At 24.6% G+C, this 19768-nt stretch overlaps 1 protein-coding gene across 4 annotated transcripts in view; it reads left to right on the plus strand.

The window, feature by feature from the left end:
* Positions 1–19768, plus strand: part of LOC114123655 (putative fatty acyl-CoA reductase CG5065) — an 85452-nt gene that overhangs the window by 54677 nt on the left and 11007 nt on the right. For all 4 annotated transcript variants that reach the window (XM_050205839.1, XM_050205838.1, XM_027986705.2 and 1 more), the window contains exons 4-6: positions 1371–1516; positions 13921–14030; positions 14204–14396. In XM_050205839.1, the coding sequence (XP_050061796.1) occupies positions 1371–1516; positions 13921–14030; positions 14204–14396 (449 nt within the window). The remainder of the gene's footprint in view (positions 1–1370; positions 1517–13920; positions 14031–14203; positions 14397–19768) is intronic.

The raw sequence follows: 19768 nt of genomic DNA on the forward strand, positions 1-19768 counted from the left end.
TTATTATTTGTGCCTGTTTGTGTCACGTTATAAACGTATATAGGAATCATAGTTCATGAATTTTTAACTTACTTATTGTCCAATGAAGGCACAAAATGGTCAATGTACGTTTTATTTATTTATTTATATGTCTATATTGACATGAAAAGATTTATCATTTACCAATTTTATAAATTATAAACATCACCTGTCCAAATGGATCTGGCAAAAAGTAACACACCTTATGAACTGGGAAATATAATTTTAGGGCGTAACGGTAATGCTGTCATGTTAAACGTTGTACGTTGTAGTACATATAATACATTTATATCATATTATATTACACAAACATGAATACTTATTTATTATTTAAATAATTGTATTTCTTGTTTAAACTTTTCAAACTATATACTGTACTGTATTAATTTAAATAAATTCCAAATTTTTTTCTACAATATACCTACGCGGTAATCCATTTAAAAATTTTTAGGTACTAATTATTATTATATTTCCAACGTTTTAATATGCACTTAAAAATATCAAAATTAGAGACAAAATATGTAACTATGCAAAATAAAATTGTTTAGAACATTTTTAGATTTTTTTAATTTTACAAATTTTATGTAATTACCTATTATTATTATTATTATTATTTTTTTTTGTAGAATACAATATGATAGTATGTATTTAGGAACTATAAATATTGTTTGACTCTAGATAAAATGTTTGAGCGATAACAACCGATAATGTACTTACTATTTTAAAATTAAAATACATGTTTTCATTCGTATATTTATATTCTTTATTGGAGTTGTATGTAAAATATAGCACTAAGGTTTAAAACCATAAATATACATAAATTAGCGAAATAAAATTTTTATATGACATCAGGAAAGTGTAAACTAAATTTGTATCTTACTTTAAATGTTCTATGACTAACCAAAAAAATATGAATTGTTAGAATTTCCAACTAAGCCTTGTTCATTATTATGAAAATTGATGACTCGTTTAATACAACATTAAATTATATAAAACATAATATTTCAAAAAAGTTTTAACGTTTTGATATAATTAGTTTATAGATACCTATAAATATAAATTATAAAATAATAAAAAAAATTAAATTTTAATTTATATAGGTAATATTAAACATTTAAATAGTTATTTATTTTAAACTAGATCTTGTAATAAATATTTCATGAATAAATATTTAAAAACTTGAAAACCATTTAAATTTACTTTTAGATCCGAATATAATATTATGTACGTTTTATATCAAAACTCTTAGATTTAAATAAGCTACCTATGATTTACTTTTTATAAACACGTATCTGTTTATTAAACACACACCCTGATAATATAATATTAAATGTACTTAATAAATGTTTTAGGCTTTTGTACACGTTTCTACTGCCTATTGTAATTGCAATCGACAAGATGTTGAAGAACATTTATATCCCATTCCTGCAGACCCAGAAAAAATTATCCAATGTGTCGACTGCCTCGATGAAAATCTTCTCGAATCTATAACACCAAAGTAAGTTTATTATTGTATAGTTCAATATTTTAATTTTAATGAATATATTATATGTATATTGTATATATATATATATATATATTATATAAATAAATATTTCATATGTTAGCGATATAAAAGAAAACATTACTTATTTTATTTAAGAGTGAAAAGACATATACTACCCGACTATATTTAGTGATAATAAATGATATATTTTTCTCCTCGAGTATACTTTACCTACGGTCATTTGTGGATTCTGTAAATTCAATGACTGACTATAGACCATCCTAGCTAATTTTCCATCAAAATTACAGCTATAGGGTTAATCATTGGGAAATATATACATAATAAATTATGAACGTCTAATAAATAACATTTTACGTTGAGACACTTACTATTGTGTACCTATATTGACTATTGAGTGACTGCATAAATAGGTAAACTGCGCCTCACATAATTAATATTTTCTTGTAGCTTATATAATTCATAATAGATGAAGTTGAAATTATTGAGACATTCCGTCGTAGTAAAATACTTATTCATTCATTTAAATCACAAGATAAAAAAAACATGAAGTAAAATCTGTTTGTGTTGAAATCTTCATTTTAAAGAACCTTAACGATAAACAACATAAACAACGGTGGAAAATGATAAAAATGTAAGAAAATAATAGAAAACAATATAAGTAAGAAACTTTCGATATTTATCTATAGGTAATACATTAATAATTATACGTTATTATTTTAAACTATGAAGTTGCATATTATATTCTTACTAAAAATGTTCAAAACTCCAAGATAAAATAATCTGGGTAAAAATATTCCAAACATAGTTGCGATTTGATAATTTACACCATATAAATAGATTTCAAGTAAATTTGTAAGCCAAAAAACTTTGATTGTATATAAATTAAATAAATATTTTATAAAAAATGTTAACTTCAGTTTTTTATGTCATGAATCATGATGGAATGAGTTTACATGAGTTGTACAAAATATTTTAAAAAAAGTAAATTATTTTAATAGTAGTTCTACATTATTATTTATTATTGTATTTTAAAGATAAAAGAATGTTGAGGTATCGTTTAAACTTTATTTTGATATACTCGTATTTAGCACATAGATATTTCAATAAAATGAATAGCCATTATTATCAACAATAAAATAAACATTATCAATAACATAATATTATATTTTATCCCATAAAAATGTTCAATACTCATTTTTATTTTTATTTTTAGTAAAAATATTTATTGCATTTTCACGTGACTTAGAAAATAATACGACAAATTAAAAAAATATTTTTATTATTATTATTTTTTATTTTCATTACGAACAGTTGTATTTGTTATAAAACTTAGTTAAAGTTTAGATTGTACAATAATATTTTTATCATGTAAATACAACTTTAAAAATGTATTCATTAATCAAATTTAATGATTTTCACTCAAAAGAATAATTAGGTAGGTATATAATATAAAATTAATATAACTAAGCATTTAATAGTGGAACTGCTTCGATAGGGGTAGGGCAAGTAGTTACATTATATAAGGCCCAAGATTGAAAACAATTTAGAATATTTTTCATACAAAGAACTTTAATAAGAATAATAAGTACTTTTTTTGGCATCTTTTAAAATTGTATTCCATTTTTTTTTATTAATTAATACTAGGTTGAGAAATCTATAAATTAATTGCAGTGAAAGAATACAACTAATACAAAAATATACCATGTTATGCATGCGTATAACATTATACCTACTATACAAAATGCATTTCACTTTAGATTCTGAGAGGAGCAATGAATATATTGATTTTATCATGATGTATTTTTTTTGTGTGAATGTATGTATGTGTGTGAGTACGTACACGATAAGTTGTCGATAAAATGCTTTGATTTTCAAAAATTAGGGTGGTTTTGTATATCAGAATGGATCTAGTTTGCACTTTAGAAAGGTTTAACATAAAAATTCACCGTATTTATTTTTACTATCGGGGAAAACAAATAAAAAATTAAGGAAAAACAAGATTTATTTACAAAATGTTAATATTTAAAAATATCGTAAATATATTATAGGTACAATATTTTTTATAGGTGTTTTAGTTGAGATTTTGATAAAATTGATAAAATTATTTTAGTTAAAATCTTAAAACTTAATACAAGATTTTTTATTAATTGTTCAACTTTTGAGTAAAAAAATAAATTTTATTGAAAAGCTAAATTAATTTTTTATGAGTATTTCAAGTTCAAATATTTAGGAACTTTCGATATTCACCTGTAAAATAATTATTTCTTTTCAAATTATTTTTAATATTTTATTGTAGGTACTTCAAAAAAAAAAAAAAAAAAATGTGTTCAAGCGGGTCACACTCTACTGTACAGTAGGTACACCTCAGACATAGAGTAGGAAGGTCATTATAATGAATGTGTTAAATTTGAATACCGATAGATATCATTCTATACGAAAAACGATTCTGAATGGAGATGATAGGTCAGCCTAGGGGCTAGGATATATATTTTTCATTGGTTGGTGAAAAGGTGGTTTATGTTTTAATGACCTGAATACACCAAGATTAAATCTTGCAAAAAAAATGTCAATTTAACAACTGGTGCATATTTCAAATTTCTACTAGTTATTTTTAACTATAGTAAAAATTTCATATTATTTGATAGTAAATAAGATTGTATTTTACTCGTGAATTTTGGATTTCATAAAAATTTATTCATAGCATAACATTTTTTTAATTGGCCAATATTCAACTTCTTTAATAATTATTGTAAGTCAAACTTATGGAAAATCTTGTATTAAATTTTCAAAAGTTCCAAAATTTTTTTATCAATGTTTCAAAAAAGCTATATATTTTGAAAATTGACCTGTATGTAGATAATACTAATATAAATATTTCAAGTGTTTACAATTATTACAGTTTTTGAGTTACAATTATATAAAAATATATATTTTTTTAAACTGGTTTTGCGTAAAAATTCCCGTTTTTCCGTCACGTTAATGTGTTTTTTCTGATTTTTTTGAAAACTGTTGGAAATTTCTTATATTGAATGTACCTAGAATATTCACTTTTCTATTGGAAACCACCCCTGAAGTTTGAAATTAAAGCATTATTACTACAAGTCATGGTGTACAAAGACTCGCAAAAAATAACATTGTAAAATCAATACATTCATCACTTCTTTCAGAATCTAAAAAGAAAAAAAATACATGAAATTTTCATCAAATTATTTGTATTATCGTTTTCATTATACGATAATTCTTTTAGCTTTTTTGATTTATATTTACGAGTAGTAAATATGCAAATGTTCAGTTTTCTTTTTTAAAGTCGATTAAAATTTATTTACTAGGTAGAAATGCTTGAAAATTCAATACAAGATATCACAAAAGATATTTTTATACAGATATAAAAATATTAAAAATATGTAGGTACAAATTTTTTTGATATGCATTTAAAGTTAAAATTTGAACGAAAATTCAGAAAATGTTATACTATTTTATAGTTTTATAATTAAATATTCATAAAAACTTTTCTTTTTGTAGGTATTTAAAGTTTTTAAAATTGTAAATAAGATTCGTTTTAAGTAGTTCATATTGGATACATAAAATCTAAAAATGTATTTAGGTTTTAGACATTTATGTTGACATTTGGACAAAATTACTCACTTAAATGATAACGATATGCTAATTTTATTATTTTGTAATAATTTCAAATCATTATTTGAGGAAACTTTAAATTTTATTTGTTTTATTTTATCATGGTTTTTACTATACCTATGTTATAAAAGTTTTGATTTATTTTAAAATATTATCTATTTAAAGATAGTATGAATCTAATTTTTAATGTTTTACGGTATTAAAAGAAAGATGTTATTAAATTTTGAGTTATATAAATTGATACAATATGATACAAATATATATTATTATAATAATTAAATACTGATAATATAATAAATGTAACATTTCTGGAGAAAAAGTTTAAACCTACTATTATATTAAAATTTAAATAAATTACTTCTATGGATATATCAAAAAAAAAAACATTATTACTTGGTGAATGGTGATATATGCTGATAGACTGTTTCGTGATCGTTTTTCGTAAATAATGATATCATTAAATTCAAATGTAATAGACCGATAATAGTGATCCACTCGACACCATCTGATATACAGACGATTACGTACGTTCATTATCGATGATACCTTTTTAAGCTACACGTTTACGTACGATTTTACCTGAGTATTGAATATACAATTACGTACAAAATATTAAGCGTTGTTTCCAATTTTTATGAAAACACATAGAACTTATGACGGAAAATTGCATAGTGCTTATCTTTCAACTCTTGTTATCGATAAAATATTAAAAGAAACTAAAATTCAGATAAGATCGATTATACGATCAGTTAATAAAAGGGAAATAAAGGAATTAAAAAAAATAATTTAAATAGAATTCAAAATACTATAAAAGGTTATGGTGAGTATAAAATTCATAAAAATGAAATATTTAAAAATAAAAAGTTATAAATGTCAAGGAATTTAATTTGTAAAGAACTTTACGAGTACTTGCTATATTGGGTATATGTTGAAATTAATAAATTTTCATACGCAATCGTGTTAATTTTTTAAATATTTTTTTATCCGTTTACAAACATATGTGATCGTGTTCTACCCAAATTTACTACTTGCCTACCATTTTTTTCTTGGTTATTTTTCCTTCAATCTATCAAGTTTTATTAATAAAAATAGTGCATAGGTATTATACATTTAAAATAAATAATAAGAAACAAAGCGTGTTTATAGTAGTTACCTATTGTACATATTATATACTTGACAACTAATTGGACATTATAAGGGGTGAACAGCTTTGTACATTTATTTGTATTGAGTATGTTAGCTGTAACTATGGTATTGACATTTCTATAAATTAGACCTTATTATTATATTGTAAGACATTATATTGTCAGTTTGACTATGTCAAATTAGAGTTTTCTTCGATAGTTCATCCAAGTGTCTTATTAAATTATACGCATCGATTGGATATGTTTGAACAAAATTATATCCCAAATTTGCAGTTAGTACAACTATACAGCCAAAGATATTGCAAACAAAAAAGCAGCTAAAGAAACTCAGAGCCCGAGGTCGACAGACAAACGTCTAACTTCGTTCACTCTTTTCCTTAGCTTAAATTTCTTTAAAATTATACTACAGTTGTCATTCAGAGAAATTAATTATTGAATAGATCTAAACAATTTAAGAATGTTATTTAAGAATTTTCTAAATTTAGTTCACGATTTCTTAACGTACGGTACTACATTTTTTTAACTTTTAATTTTCGTTTGCAATGGTTACATATTTTGTCAAAATAATCATAATATATTATTTTTACAATGGAATTTAAATATTTACATATTTATTAGATGCAAATTAAAACCTTTATACCACATTATTATGATTAGAATTGAACTATTAACTATTAAAGACCATTAGGCCTAAAACGTAGGAGGGGATTAAAACTAATTAATAAAATAGTAGCTATTATTCGCACACACTTATATTCCTTTTTTTTTATTTAAACAATTTATTATTCGAATTTTTCTTGCTTCACTTTAATTGGATACATTTTTCTGGTCTCATAATTATCATTTTTCTTTTTTTTAAATTATATTTTAATAACACAATTATGAAACACGGCGTTATAAATAGGCTATTTCGCTACACCACTGTCTATGGATTCATTTTTCAGGTATGTCGGAGTATGTACAATAAACACGATAGGATTTCGACTCTTAAGTAGCATTTAAAATTGTTTAAAAATCAAATTATGGTTTTAAGTTTTAAGGGTTCAATTTTGAAATGTTGGCACTATCACCGGCTCTATTAAAATTTAAAAATTGATATACTGTACAGCATCATTTAAATAATTTTAAATTATTAGTATTTTTGCCCTTAAAATAGGGTAACTTTATTCAGTTTATTGGAAATTATAAGATGCATCTCTTTCACTTAATGCTACTTAAGAAATTGTTTGTAAATTTCTTGCATATTATTTTAGCAAAATGAAATCCATATTTTTTTCTGTTATATTGATATATTGATGATAATATAACAATTTAGATAACATGTTTTTAATGATTTTTTATGCATTTTACGTTGCTTAAATTATTCAATTAAATATTAATAGTGATAAATTAAGTGATTATCATCAAGTAGTGTATAGTTGCCGTTCTATGTAAAACATAAAACGTACTTGACACAAACAAAAAATTTATTTCGATTACAGAAAAAATAAATTAAAACAAATTGGTTGAACAAGTTTGAAAGTATTGGTAGTGATATTTGATTTTGTATAAGCTTTTATGATATTGAAAATTTGAAATTATTTCTGTTATCTTTTTTACTTCCATCTAATTTTTAAAAAAACTATTAAATTACCAAAAATTAAAAGCAATTGCAATTTCTTTTAATATATTACTTTATACAATATTATATTTTATAAAAATTCGATATTCTCCAAATTACGTGATAATTACTATATTTTAAATGAAAATTGGATATCTATGAGAGCATCAAAAGGACCTATTTAAGTAGTTCTTAAACATGCTATTGATTTATTGAAAATTGCGACGAAGATGTTTTTCCTTCAATTAACAAAATATTAAAATATTAATTACTTTACTCATCAGTAATTCTAGTTCTAAATTAACATTATTTTTAATATGATGGCTTAAAACATGATAAAATCAACCATAAGCAAAACACTTTTGAATGGTCATACACTATTAAAATTCACAAGGAATAAAGGTTGATATTAAAATAGTAATTAAAAATATCTCCAAAAGTAAAGTAAAATTTCCATTTGATATTAGCAAACAAACCGACATTTTATTATATAATTTATTTTTTTTTGTTTAAGTTGAACATTTAAATACGTTTTAATAAATGAGTATAAATGATATAAATTCATTTATTATAAAAAGTAATATACCAACATTCAGTAAACAATAAAAGAAAAATCTCTGGTATTAAATATGATCTTGTTTTGTTTATTTATTATAATAAAAATTTATATTATTTATTTAAGTTTGCTGTAGAAAACAAGACTTCGATTATTTGACACTAACTTTGAAAACAGGTTGCCTGGCTGCATTTAATAAAGTTAGATTTTTATAATACCTATAAACTTATCTTATACTTATCTATATATGGTATATACTTATAGATTTACTTAGAAAAACTCCATATCGAATATTTTTGTGTTAGTGTCGACCAATGACATGGTCAAAAAATTTATATTTGTGGGAAGAAGGAATGTTTTATAGATATGGAGTTTAAATTAAACATTGATAACAAAAAAAAAAGTAAGTTTTTACACATATTTAGAACACAGAAGATAATACATTTATACCAAACATCATTTCCTTTAATAGTTTAATAATAAATTAATTTTATACAAATTCCGATTTTTGGTTTTTTTTTTAAAGATATTTGAGAACCACGTTTTTAATTATTTATATTTTACCATTTAAAGTGTCGTATGATGTAAATATTTATTTTCAAATTAAAAACAACCTTTTTTTACTGTATATATTTTTAGTGAATGATTTTTTTGAAAACTTAAATACATTTAAATCAAAATTAAAACGATTTATGGATGAGTTTATAAGATATTAAAATGTATTATATAATAAGGATTATAGTCTTTAAAAATTTTTTCACAAAATTATAGATGGAATTTTGTATTGACTTTAGTTAAACTCTGGAACATTTTTACTAATAGTAAAATGTTGATATGCTAATATTATTATACTTTTCAAGTCTTCATATTTAACCTTTTAACCTTTTTAACCTTCATATTTATTAAACCTTTGTGTATTTTATCATTAGTTCATGAAATTAAATAACTCAAGTATTACTTAACTTTTTAAAAGAGGTATCAGCTTATCAATTTACAGAAAAAGAATGAATTTCGTTTGGAAAAAAATGAAAAAATAAGAAATGCTACAGAACGCTCTTTAAATAATATTAAAATCTAATAACGTATTTGAAATTATACATTATAAAGGTACATTAAAATTCCAATAAAGGAATTTAATTATTATTATTTTTTTTTATTTCATGAAAGAATAGAAATGATCATGATTGGCGAATTATCCAGTATATAATGTAAATAGAATTTATATTTGTATATTTGGCTTATAGTTAAATATAATAGATAATACAAACTATTTATTATTAAATAACAAATTATATTTTCAAGCATGGAACCTAAAATTAATATTAAATCAAATTAAATATCAAATACACGAGTACACTGTTTATTTTTGAATGTACCAATTCAATTTTTTTTTTATCTAATTAATTTAATTATATTTTAATAAATTACTTTAATATAAAAATAATATCTTACCATTACGTTTTTACTCATCATAGGTAAATTTTGATAATATAATAAATTAATAACAATTCGTGTCATAACCCACAGGGCATTACAAAAAACTATTTTTATCTTATAGTTAAGCCTTTTCTATACAGTTTTGAGAATATAAGTGAATTATACATTCATTCAATAAGTAAAAATTATGAGTTGCAGTTAAAGTTAGCTAAATTACCAATGAAATCATGAAAACGGACATTATTCGTACAGATGGTCAAAATATATATAGATATTAGAATTCTAATTAAACCCTGTTAAATACATCTATTATATTACTGTTATTGAATATTAATTGATATATCTTTAGGTTATCAAATAGAGATTTGTGTACCTGATTTTAGGCTATAGATTTCAACAGAATTTATTACGTCGATACAAATCAAAACGATAAAATTGTGAATCAATATTATACATAAGTACACACTTGTACATACTGTTTAAATTAACAAATAAAGCTACGAAACTGAATAAATTAAATGTTATAATAAAAAAATAACATACTTTGATGCTTAAAATATACATTTGGCTACAGTTGGAGCGTTTACTGTGTTAATGTTCGTCATATCGGTATCACTTCAAATGGTGGATCAAGGAGGGTTTAGCTTCTATGCTAAGTCCTGTGGACATGTTTATGATAGAATTAACATCAACGAATAGATTGAAAGATATTTTTGATATTTTAATACCAATACCAATTACTTATGTATTAGAAATACACATGGCAATACTAGAAAAACACTTAGCATAATTATAATGAGAACTACATTGTTGTGCAAGAGTGTAGTGTACATGTAAGTACTGTAAGCACTAAACACTACTATTACACCTGAAAAAAGAAAAAGTATTTTTTGAATAAATTAAAATCTTAAACAAAACAAGGCAAATGTAATTATCTCCTATATAAATGAAGAATGAAAAATTCTTCACATTCTAATTTCGCCCAAATTCAGACAATTAGACACATTGTGGAAGAATGTCTCCAAACAAGATTTGAGAAACTTAAACGAATTACATAAATGTAATGAATTCGCACACAATTGGCGGTGAAACCTTTCTGTTCGCCTTTAGATATACACTCGTTATTACTTCACTTTCATATTTTATTATTCTATTACTTTACGCATTTTGTTATATTATATATCAACTTAACATTTTTTAATTTGCATATAGTATTAAATTTTATTTCCTTATTATAATTATAATCAATATATAATTATGTGTGTTTTTCTTTTTACCTATACGAAATATGAAAGAAAAAAATCTTGCTTGAATAATCAATTTTATAAAAGTTAAATAAATTATTTTTGGATTCCTAATATATTAGATGGGTTCTTATACAATGTTTTAAGAAATATGCGTACAGGCAGCCCATCACTACTATCACCGTATTGACATGTTATCAATTTCCACAATAATTATTGGCGATTTATTTTCGGATTATTTTATTTATACTTTACGCCATGTAGAATGAATTAAAACTTCTTATGCGAGCCTATTAAAATTACATATGCAGAGTACCATAGGAGAGATCATATATTATTACGCACAGTAGGTAAGCATTAGTTCAAGTCTAGATTTAGACGATTTAGTAAAATAAATGTTGACTTTCAGACCTAGAATGACTTGAAATAAGTTATTATTATTTCAGTAGGATATTTATGCAGGTTCAGGAGCTCCTCTCTCTTAAATTTTACATGTAACAGCATAGGCTCCTCTGTATAGGCAATTCGTAGTATAGGCTCCTCCGAATCTTGTATAAATTACTAAGTATAGGCAACCCACAACACACATACACTCATCACTTATCACAACCGCCACGTGACCTACATACATTTTACGCTTTCCCCTTCAAATACATTACATTCCCTTTTATTTACACTTTAAAAAAAAAATATATATATATATAAGTAATATACTAATGTACTTTTCGACTATATCATACATACACACATATACACGTACATACAAACATACTCATAATATAATACAAGGTACCTACAATATCACTCATATCTAAAAATATTAGATCTACTATTTTCAGATTAAAATATCTAAAGGTTAACATTCGAATAATATAGCTAAATCATACGTTTTAATCAAAACTGTTATACTTAAGGAAATTGGATTTTCTCATGATATATGGCAACACAATAAAAGGAGTATAAAATCTAATTTAGTAGTCATTGACAATGTTCAAATTTAGGTATTATAAAGAATGTATTGATGTTTAATAGCAAACACATTAGGGTCTGCCACCACCATACAATGTACATACGCTATCATGACCAGGTAGGCATATTATTAATTGTCTTCAAGTTAACATATATTATATTGTCATTGGTTTTATATTTTCAATGTCAATTTTTTGTTAGAAATAATATAAAGAATGTATTGATATTTATTAGCAGACACATTATAGCAACTCCTCCCTTAGAAGACTCTAAATTAGTTATTGTACACATATTTTAAATTGTATTACAACTCAAGATATCTCTGCCATTGGAGATAATAAATACAACAAAATGTCTGAATTCACTCTTCAAAAGTTATATAGATTTTGGAATCTATCTGGAAGAGCATAGTTCATTAAATAAAGTCTGTACATTTCTAGTAGGTACGTGTCAACGTGTATAGTAGTGATCAGGTGAATTTTTGTTGTTTGACGCTTCAAAGCAATTTTGAAACACTAAACTGAAATGGTTGAAATATATGATAAATTAAGATAAACAAAACCAAATAAAAATAAGAAGAGAAGAAGTTTCATTTTTATTTTAATTAGCAATAGTTGTCGGAATGTATTTGGTTCGGGGTTCTCTAGTTTGGTCTTCTAATTATGCTACTTATATATTTATCTATTAGAAAATGCCCAATACAATTATACTAAATCTATCTATTTAAAATTGAATATAAGTTTTTAGGGATTCATATAATTTAAACTCTACTCAATTAAGAATTATATTCAGTGGATTTATAAGAAAAGTTAGTCATCTGTGTTTTTTATAAGACTAAATGACTTACTAAAACTAAATGGTAATTTAAATTGCAGGGTTATTTTCAATGGTTGGCTTTCAAACTAGTCAAATTAACTTTAAAATTAATTAATTGTTTCTAAATTCCATTCTATGCCACTAATTATAACTCAGCTTCATATTTTCCACGAGTCCTATTGTTAGCAAATAAAATTTTTAAATTTGCTGATTTTTTTCTTTATGTCTCGTGGAGTTTTGAAGTTGAATATTTTTAATGCGTCATCTAATTGTGTCATGTAATTTGTCTAGTTTTAATTATTTTATTAGTTGTATTATTATTTAGATTTAATTGTATTTTTTTATTTCATTTTTTTCTATTTAGAAATTGTATTGTATTTATTCTATCATATTTTGAGTTTGTTAAAGAGTTTTCACCCGTTTATAATTTAAATAAAGTTATATTTATATTTAGACGTATACGGAGATGAGGCAATAGGCATGTATATAACAGTATGTATGTGTCTTTGTGAAGGAAAAAGAATGTATTATTATTCATTGTACGCACAATAATAATGATAATTTAACCATAATCCCGTATAGTTTTATTTTTAAAATATGAAATAAGTACAAATTCTAAAAACTAGAACTGATCGGGCATTCTTATTTATCATTGATTATAGACATCGGTGAACTTGCTCATTCTTACTTGTAAAATTTTATTATCCTCAAATAATGATACTGTTCCCTAGTTAATGAAAAGAGTTGTAAGAATTAAAATAAAAAATATTTAAATTATAAAACAAGTGAGTTAAAGATAGTTATTTGATAAAAATGTAAGTAAATATGCGCTTGTGTAAATAATGGTTGTTTTTTTTACTTATTTGGGATGGTCAAAACTTTTGCCTCCGTCTATTGAAAACTGAAATGAAGCCACTGTTCATATAAAATATAGAGCATTATTATTATTTTTAGATGTACCAGTAAAATGAAACATTGATTTTGCTTTCTAGGATTATAAAAGGATGGCCAAACACATACACATTCACGAAAGCATTAGCGGAAAAGATGTTGTTACAACTAGGCGATAAATTACCCATAGTAATCGTCAGACCTTCAATAGGTAAGTTTCAGTTGACATTAGTACAGATAATTGTAATTAATTACATTTACAAGACAAGAGTTTGTATTAATATAAAACATCACCTATTTCAATCACGCATTGCACTTAATTATTTATTTCTATTTTTTGTTCTATTTATTGCATTTTTTTGTTATTTTTTTGTACAAACACAGTTACGGCATCGTGGAGAGAACCGATATTAGGATGGGTAGACAATTTAAATGGACCAACGGGTCTGCTAGCTGGCGCCGGCAAAGGGGTTCTGAGGACACTGCTGTGTCATAAGGACTTGATTGCTGACCTGGTCCCAGTAGATATATGTATCAACTTATTAATATCGGCTGCCTGGTACACGGCCATCAATAGGTAACATATTTTACTATGAAATCATCAGCATTAGTTTTCATAAACGTAAAATACAAAATAAATTTATTGAAAGTAAATAAACCAACAACATGATTTGCATGAATTTAAGTTAATGGATTTTTCCAATAAACATAATACTTTACAGTTGTTCGTCGTCTAAATCCATTAAGTAAAAAGTCTTATACGTATATAATAAATATATATATAACGTATATTATTGTATACTTTTATAAAATCAAATATCAATTTAGATAATTATAAGTGTAATTACGTAGACTACGACTGAAAATTATAAAGTAATATTGTAGGTACTTCTTTTAAATCTTAAAATGTTTATTTTATTTTGTCACGTACCTACATATTTGATTCTAATCAAAGCGAGTTGATTATTGGTTTTAATGAGGCTTTATTTTTAATAGTTTTTTTTTTTTTTAATTTACTTTTACCATTTTTTCTTATAGGTATATACTTTGTTGGGTACAATTAGGTTGTGCTAAGAAAAATATCATGTGTTGTCTTTAAAGATCAAAATTTGAGTTTATACGTAATTTTTTGGTATTCTCATTAGCTTATTCTATAGAAAAATATCAACAATAAACAAACAGTTACAAAGAAATATCTCAACTATAATTTTATAACCAAGCTCCGCTCAAAATCATAATTTATCTTAGATTTAATATAACTAAACATCACTCTATCAAACGCCAAAACCAGTAAAATAAGCTATTAATGTCCCAACACCTTAAATAGATACCTAACATACTTTCCAAATAAGATTATGCTTAGCACTGTTTCATTCTGATTTTAATTTCCGCGTTATTAAAAGTTTTATGATTGATTTTTTATGATCATGTAATTAATTATTTAAGTAATAATTTTGAGTGATTGGTACTCTATTCTTAAACAATGCTTCTAATTACACTCGTAGTATACTTCCTTGAATTTTTTATGTGAATTTCTGCATATTTATTTCCCATATGCATTAAATTAATACTGATATAACCTGCGGTACGATTGATTATTTCGAGTTTAAGTAATACAACGTGTTACTAATATTTTAAAACCACAATACTGCAATAAATGAGGTATATAGTATAATAATATATACATATAAGGATTTCGTATGGTTATAATGTAAGCTTGCTTCTTTGAAATATTCTTGGTTATTATCCAAATTTTTTTTTTTTTTTTAAGCAATACAATGTTTATTAAGTTTAATATTTATATGATTAATTACAAATTTAGTTGTTACAATAATATAAGCATAACATAGTAAGTCGAACAAGTATCTTTGCTACTAATTACATCAATTTATTTCAATAATAATATTTAACAGGTTTTGCTTTTGCGTCTTGTCTATTAATTATATTATAACTATTATAAGCTTATCTATAGATAATATATTATTATTTAATTACACACTCCAATAAAAGTTATACAACTGTTGGTTGTTCTTAATTAAATTTGTTCATTAAAAGACCATTCGAAAAAAATAAACTAGAGTTAAATTGTTAATAATATTTAGTTTAACTAAAAATTGGGTACCGTTAAAAATATTACCCGTTACTTCATTTGATTGTTATCGTCGTTGTACGACGACGCATGGCATCACAGGTTCCGTCAGTTGGCTACCAATTCATTATAATACACGAATGTCTTCATTCATTTATTTACCTGTGAACTTAAAATACATAAAATTAAATGCAGTTTACATATTACAAAAGCTTAGATATTTTCCTATAATTATCTGATTTTAAGAGCCTATTGAAATAATAATATATCATTATTAATTTTACCAAATATAAGATTTTTTTCTTACGATTATTATATTTTGTTTGTCTAACCTTTGTTTGTCTAAAACTTAATTTAAAACTTAAGATACTACTTTTTTAAATTTGATATAATTACTACTTATTGATATACTCGAAAATAATATAAAGAGTGCAACAACCTAATAATCTATAGGGTTTATAACTTTGAACTACTTTTGTCTGAAGATAAAAAAGTTGATTAAAAAGTCAGCAGTATTATTCATTATCATCATGTTGATAATTAAGATTGTTAGTTATAATAATTTTAGCATTGATCAATCACAAAAATAAAACGTGTTTTACCAGCCTTGAATAATTTAAAATTTACTTTTAGTAATTGTAAAGAATTTTCTGATAGAACATCAAAACGTATTTTAACCAATAATATAAGAACGCCACCCATTCATTTACCTTCGCCACTACCCTCTCCGTTCTTGATTAATTTGTTTTACCTCATCCAACAAGAATGAATAAAATAGAAAATATTTAATTTAATTGAAAAAGTGAAAAACAATTTAACTTTGGTCTTTGACTTACCTAATTTTCCAAATTATCAATTTCATACTAATAACAAGTATTAACTCTTTATGTATATTTCAACGATTTTTTTCTGATGATGTATTTGATTTAATCGATAAAGAAAGTAATATTTATTCTTTTCAAAAATTCGGAAAATGTATTAATTTATCTTCTGCAAAACTAACTGATTTTCTAACAGTACAGTTATGGATGGGTGTAAATGAACTTCCGGCTCACACAGACAATTGGTCAAACATGATGGAAGTTCCTGAAATACAAGAGATTATGTCTCTTAAAAAGTATCAAAAAATATTACGTTCACTTCATTTTCAAAACAACAATGAATACGATACCAACAATAGATTTTATAAAATCTGACTATTTCTTAATAAAATACGTTAATTGTGTTTAAGCCAAGACGGTGAAAGAACCGTTATTCAATTGACAAAATGATGATTCTCTGTGGGGAACCAAAGCCAGTTCTCGTGGGAAATATATCAAGTCGAAGCCCAAAAAATGGGGCATGCAAGCATGAAATAGCTAAATAAGATAAAAGCGAATGTTCAAAACAACTAAAGTGTTTTATTTTAAAATTATTATATTATACGTGTTTAATGATACGTCAATGTTAAGTCATACATAAGTTTAAAAAAATTAAAAATTAAAAACATTAAATAATTTATACTTGATAAATTATAGGTTATGCCTTCCAAACAATTTATAATATTTCTTTCCTTATATTGTTTTTTGATTTTATAAAATTTTTAATGCAGTATAAATATTTTTTATATTTATTTATTGGGTTTTGTCCTCTTATGTATTGCTCGATTTTGATTTCTGTATTTGCCTGTTCTTGTTTGAACTCTTCGATAAGTTTCCAAAGTGTCGGGTGACACGATCCACTTCAATTATTAAAACCACGATTCCAACTTATATAATATGCAAACATTTATTTAAAAATATACTTAATATATTTTAGATTTATTTATTTTTTTAAATTAATTACCTTCAAGAGAATTATTAGTCTTTGGAAAATCTATTGCGTCATAATAATTCCACTTTTCTTAAGAAAATGTTGAACCTCTATGTCGTTTGCTCACATTCTTTCCAAGCTAAGTATCTTCAAAGTAGTCCAATAGCGGTCGAAACTTGTTATTACGTCAGATACTGGTACATAAGGAAGTGCTGGTAATAATTGTATTTGGTTGTAAAATTCTGGATCAGTTAGATATTTTTCATGTATAATGGGTATCGATTGTATTATTCGCCATACACATTAACTTGAGTGAAAGTGTCAACTACGAGAAATTATGTTGGGAATATTTTCCTTAAATTCCAATATCGCACTTTGTTCGAAGTCAGTCATAATAGTTTTAGAATTTAATGGTATTATCTTAGCGTTTTGATTAAATAAAAATATGTTACAGTATTTTTATCAAGTAATAATGCAAAAACTACTGGTATTAAGTATTATATTTCAATAAGTGAATATTTGTTAATATCTAGTATGTGAATATAGTTGAAGCGCTTTTAAATGTACCGTCAGTGAACCAATTCAGATATTAGTTCTAATTCCTTACTTGTAAAAAACATTAAATTCTATTTTTTTGTAGGACCGTTAATCTCGTAATTATGAAGTTTTAAAAACTTACTTCCATTGTTTGTTCGTTCATAAATGCCTGGTATTTCTCCTAAATCGTTCAAAGTTAGTAGACTGGGCGGAGAGCGTTGATTACGTTGCCTATAGTTTGCTGAATAATTCTTTTAAAAATTGATATAGGTACTTGTGAGAGTTCCTTGAATTACATTTGATGATGCCGTTATTACAATTTCACTAATAATTTTACTAAAATTGAGTTTAAAGCGCTTTTTTCATTTCTTCAGTTAAGATTTCGATTTTAGCTGGATTGGTAACACGTACATGTTTGAATAAAGAATCTTTAATAACCAAGTCATTTTTAATATTAATTCAACCACGACATTTTTCAACTTCCGCTTATCTCCAGTATGAAACTTTGCCGTTTTCACCATACTTCCGAAAGAAAAGTCCAGCGTATTTACGAGTGTTTTTTTTTTTTTTGTGAAATTAAATGTTTGATATCATGTACTAATAATACGTTGTGACACTAAATGATCCGTTGTTTAAAATACACTGTCAAATATTGTGAAAATAACATATCTAACCCACCTATTTAATTATTATATTTCATCCGTCGAGAATATTGGATAACAAAGCTATAAAATTGATTGTGATTATTTGTGTCTTTATAACTTAAAAGTTATACCTAAATAATATTATTACTACAGATAAATAATAATAATAATAATTTTAAAATAATATACTTGAGCTGTTATGAACATTCGCTATTTAGGTTACGTTATTTTCGCTCTTTATATTGTAGCTATTTTGACATTCGATTTTTTGGATTCACGGTTATAACGGTGACTCCATTATTCAATTCACTGATTATGAAAATAAATATTTAGGTTTTGGAGAAAAAGTAATTCTAGCACTAGTTTCCACGACACCGAGAATCCTCTTTCAGCTACTGAAATACTAACCTAACTTTTTCACATCATTGGAACGTATTCATAATTTGAGAAAAAATATGTTATTTTTAGTCTAAGTATAGTACAGCAGGCCCAACTGATGAATTGTCCATTATTAGATGAAAAAAAGTTATGGTTGTGAAATGGTTCGACAGTAAATCTGTTTGTTTAGCGAGTAGTTATGTTGGGGTGCATCCATTGTCAACTACAAGAAGATATAATAAAATTAAGAAGTCTAGAGTAGAAGTGTCTATGCTTCAAATGGTCAAACATTATAATAAGCATATGGGTTGTGTTGACCGCGCTAATATCTTTATTAAAATTTCTCGTACGCATATAAAAACACATAAGTGGTATTTGAATATTTTTTCCCAATTTTTGAAAATTTATGTGCCAATAATGTTTGGCTTTAATATCGTAAAACTGCGTGGAACTGAAAGAAAAAAGGTTATGTGTCTCAACGAATTCAGAATACATGTTGAGATTGCTCTA

This window comes from Aphis gossypii, chromosome X (genome assembly GCF_020184175.1).
Source record: "Aphis gossypii isolate Hap1 chromosome X, ASM2018417v2, whole genome shotgun sequence".
NCBI classification, from domain to species: domain Eukaryota; kingdom Metazoa; phylum Arthropoda; class Insecta; order Hemiptera; family Aphididae; genus Aphis; species Aphis gossypii.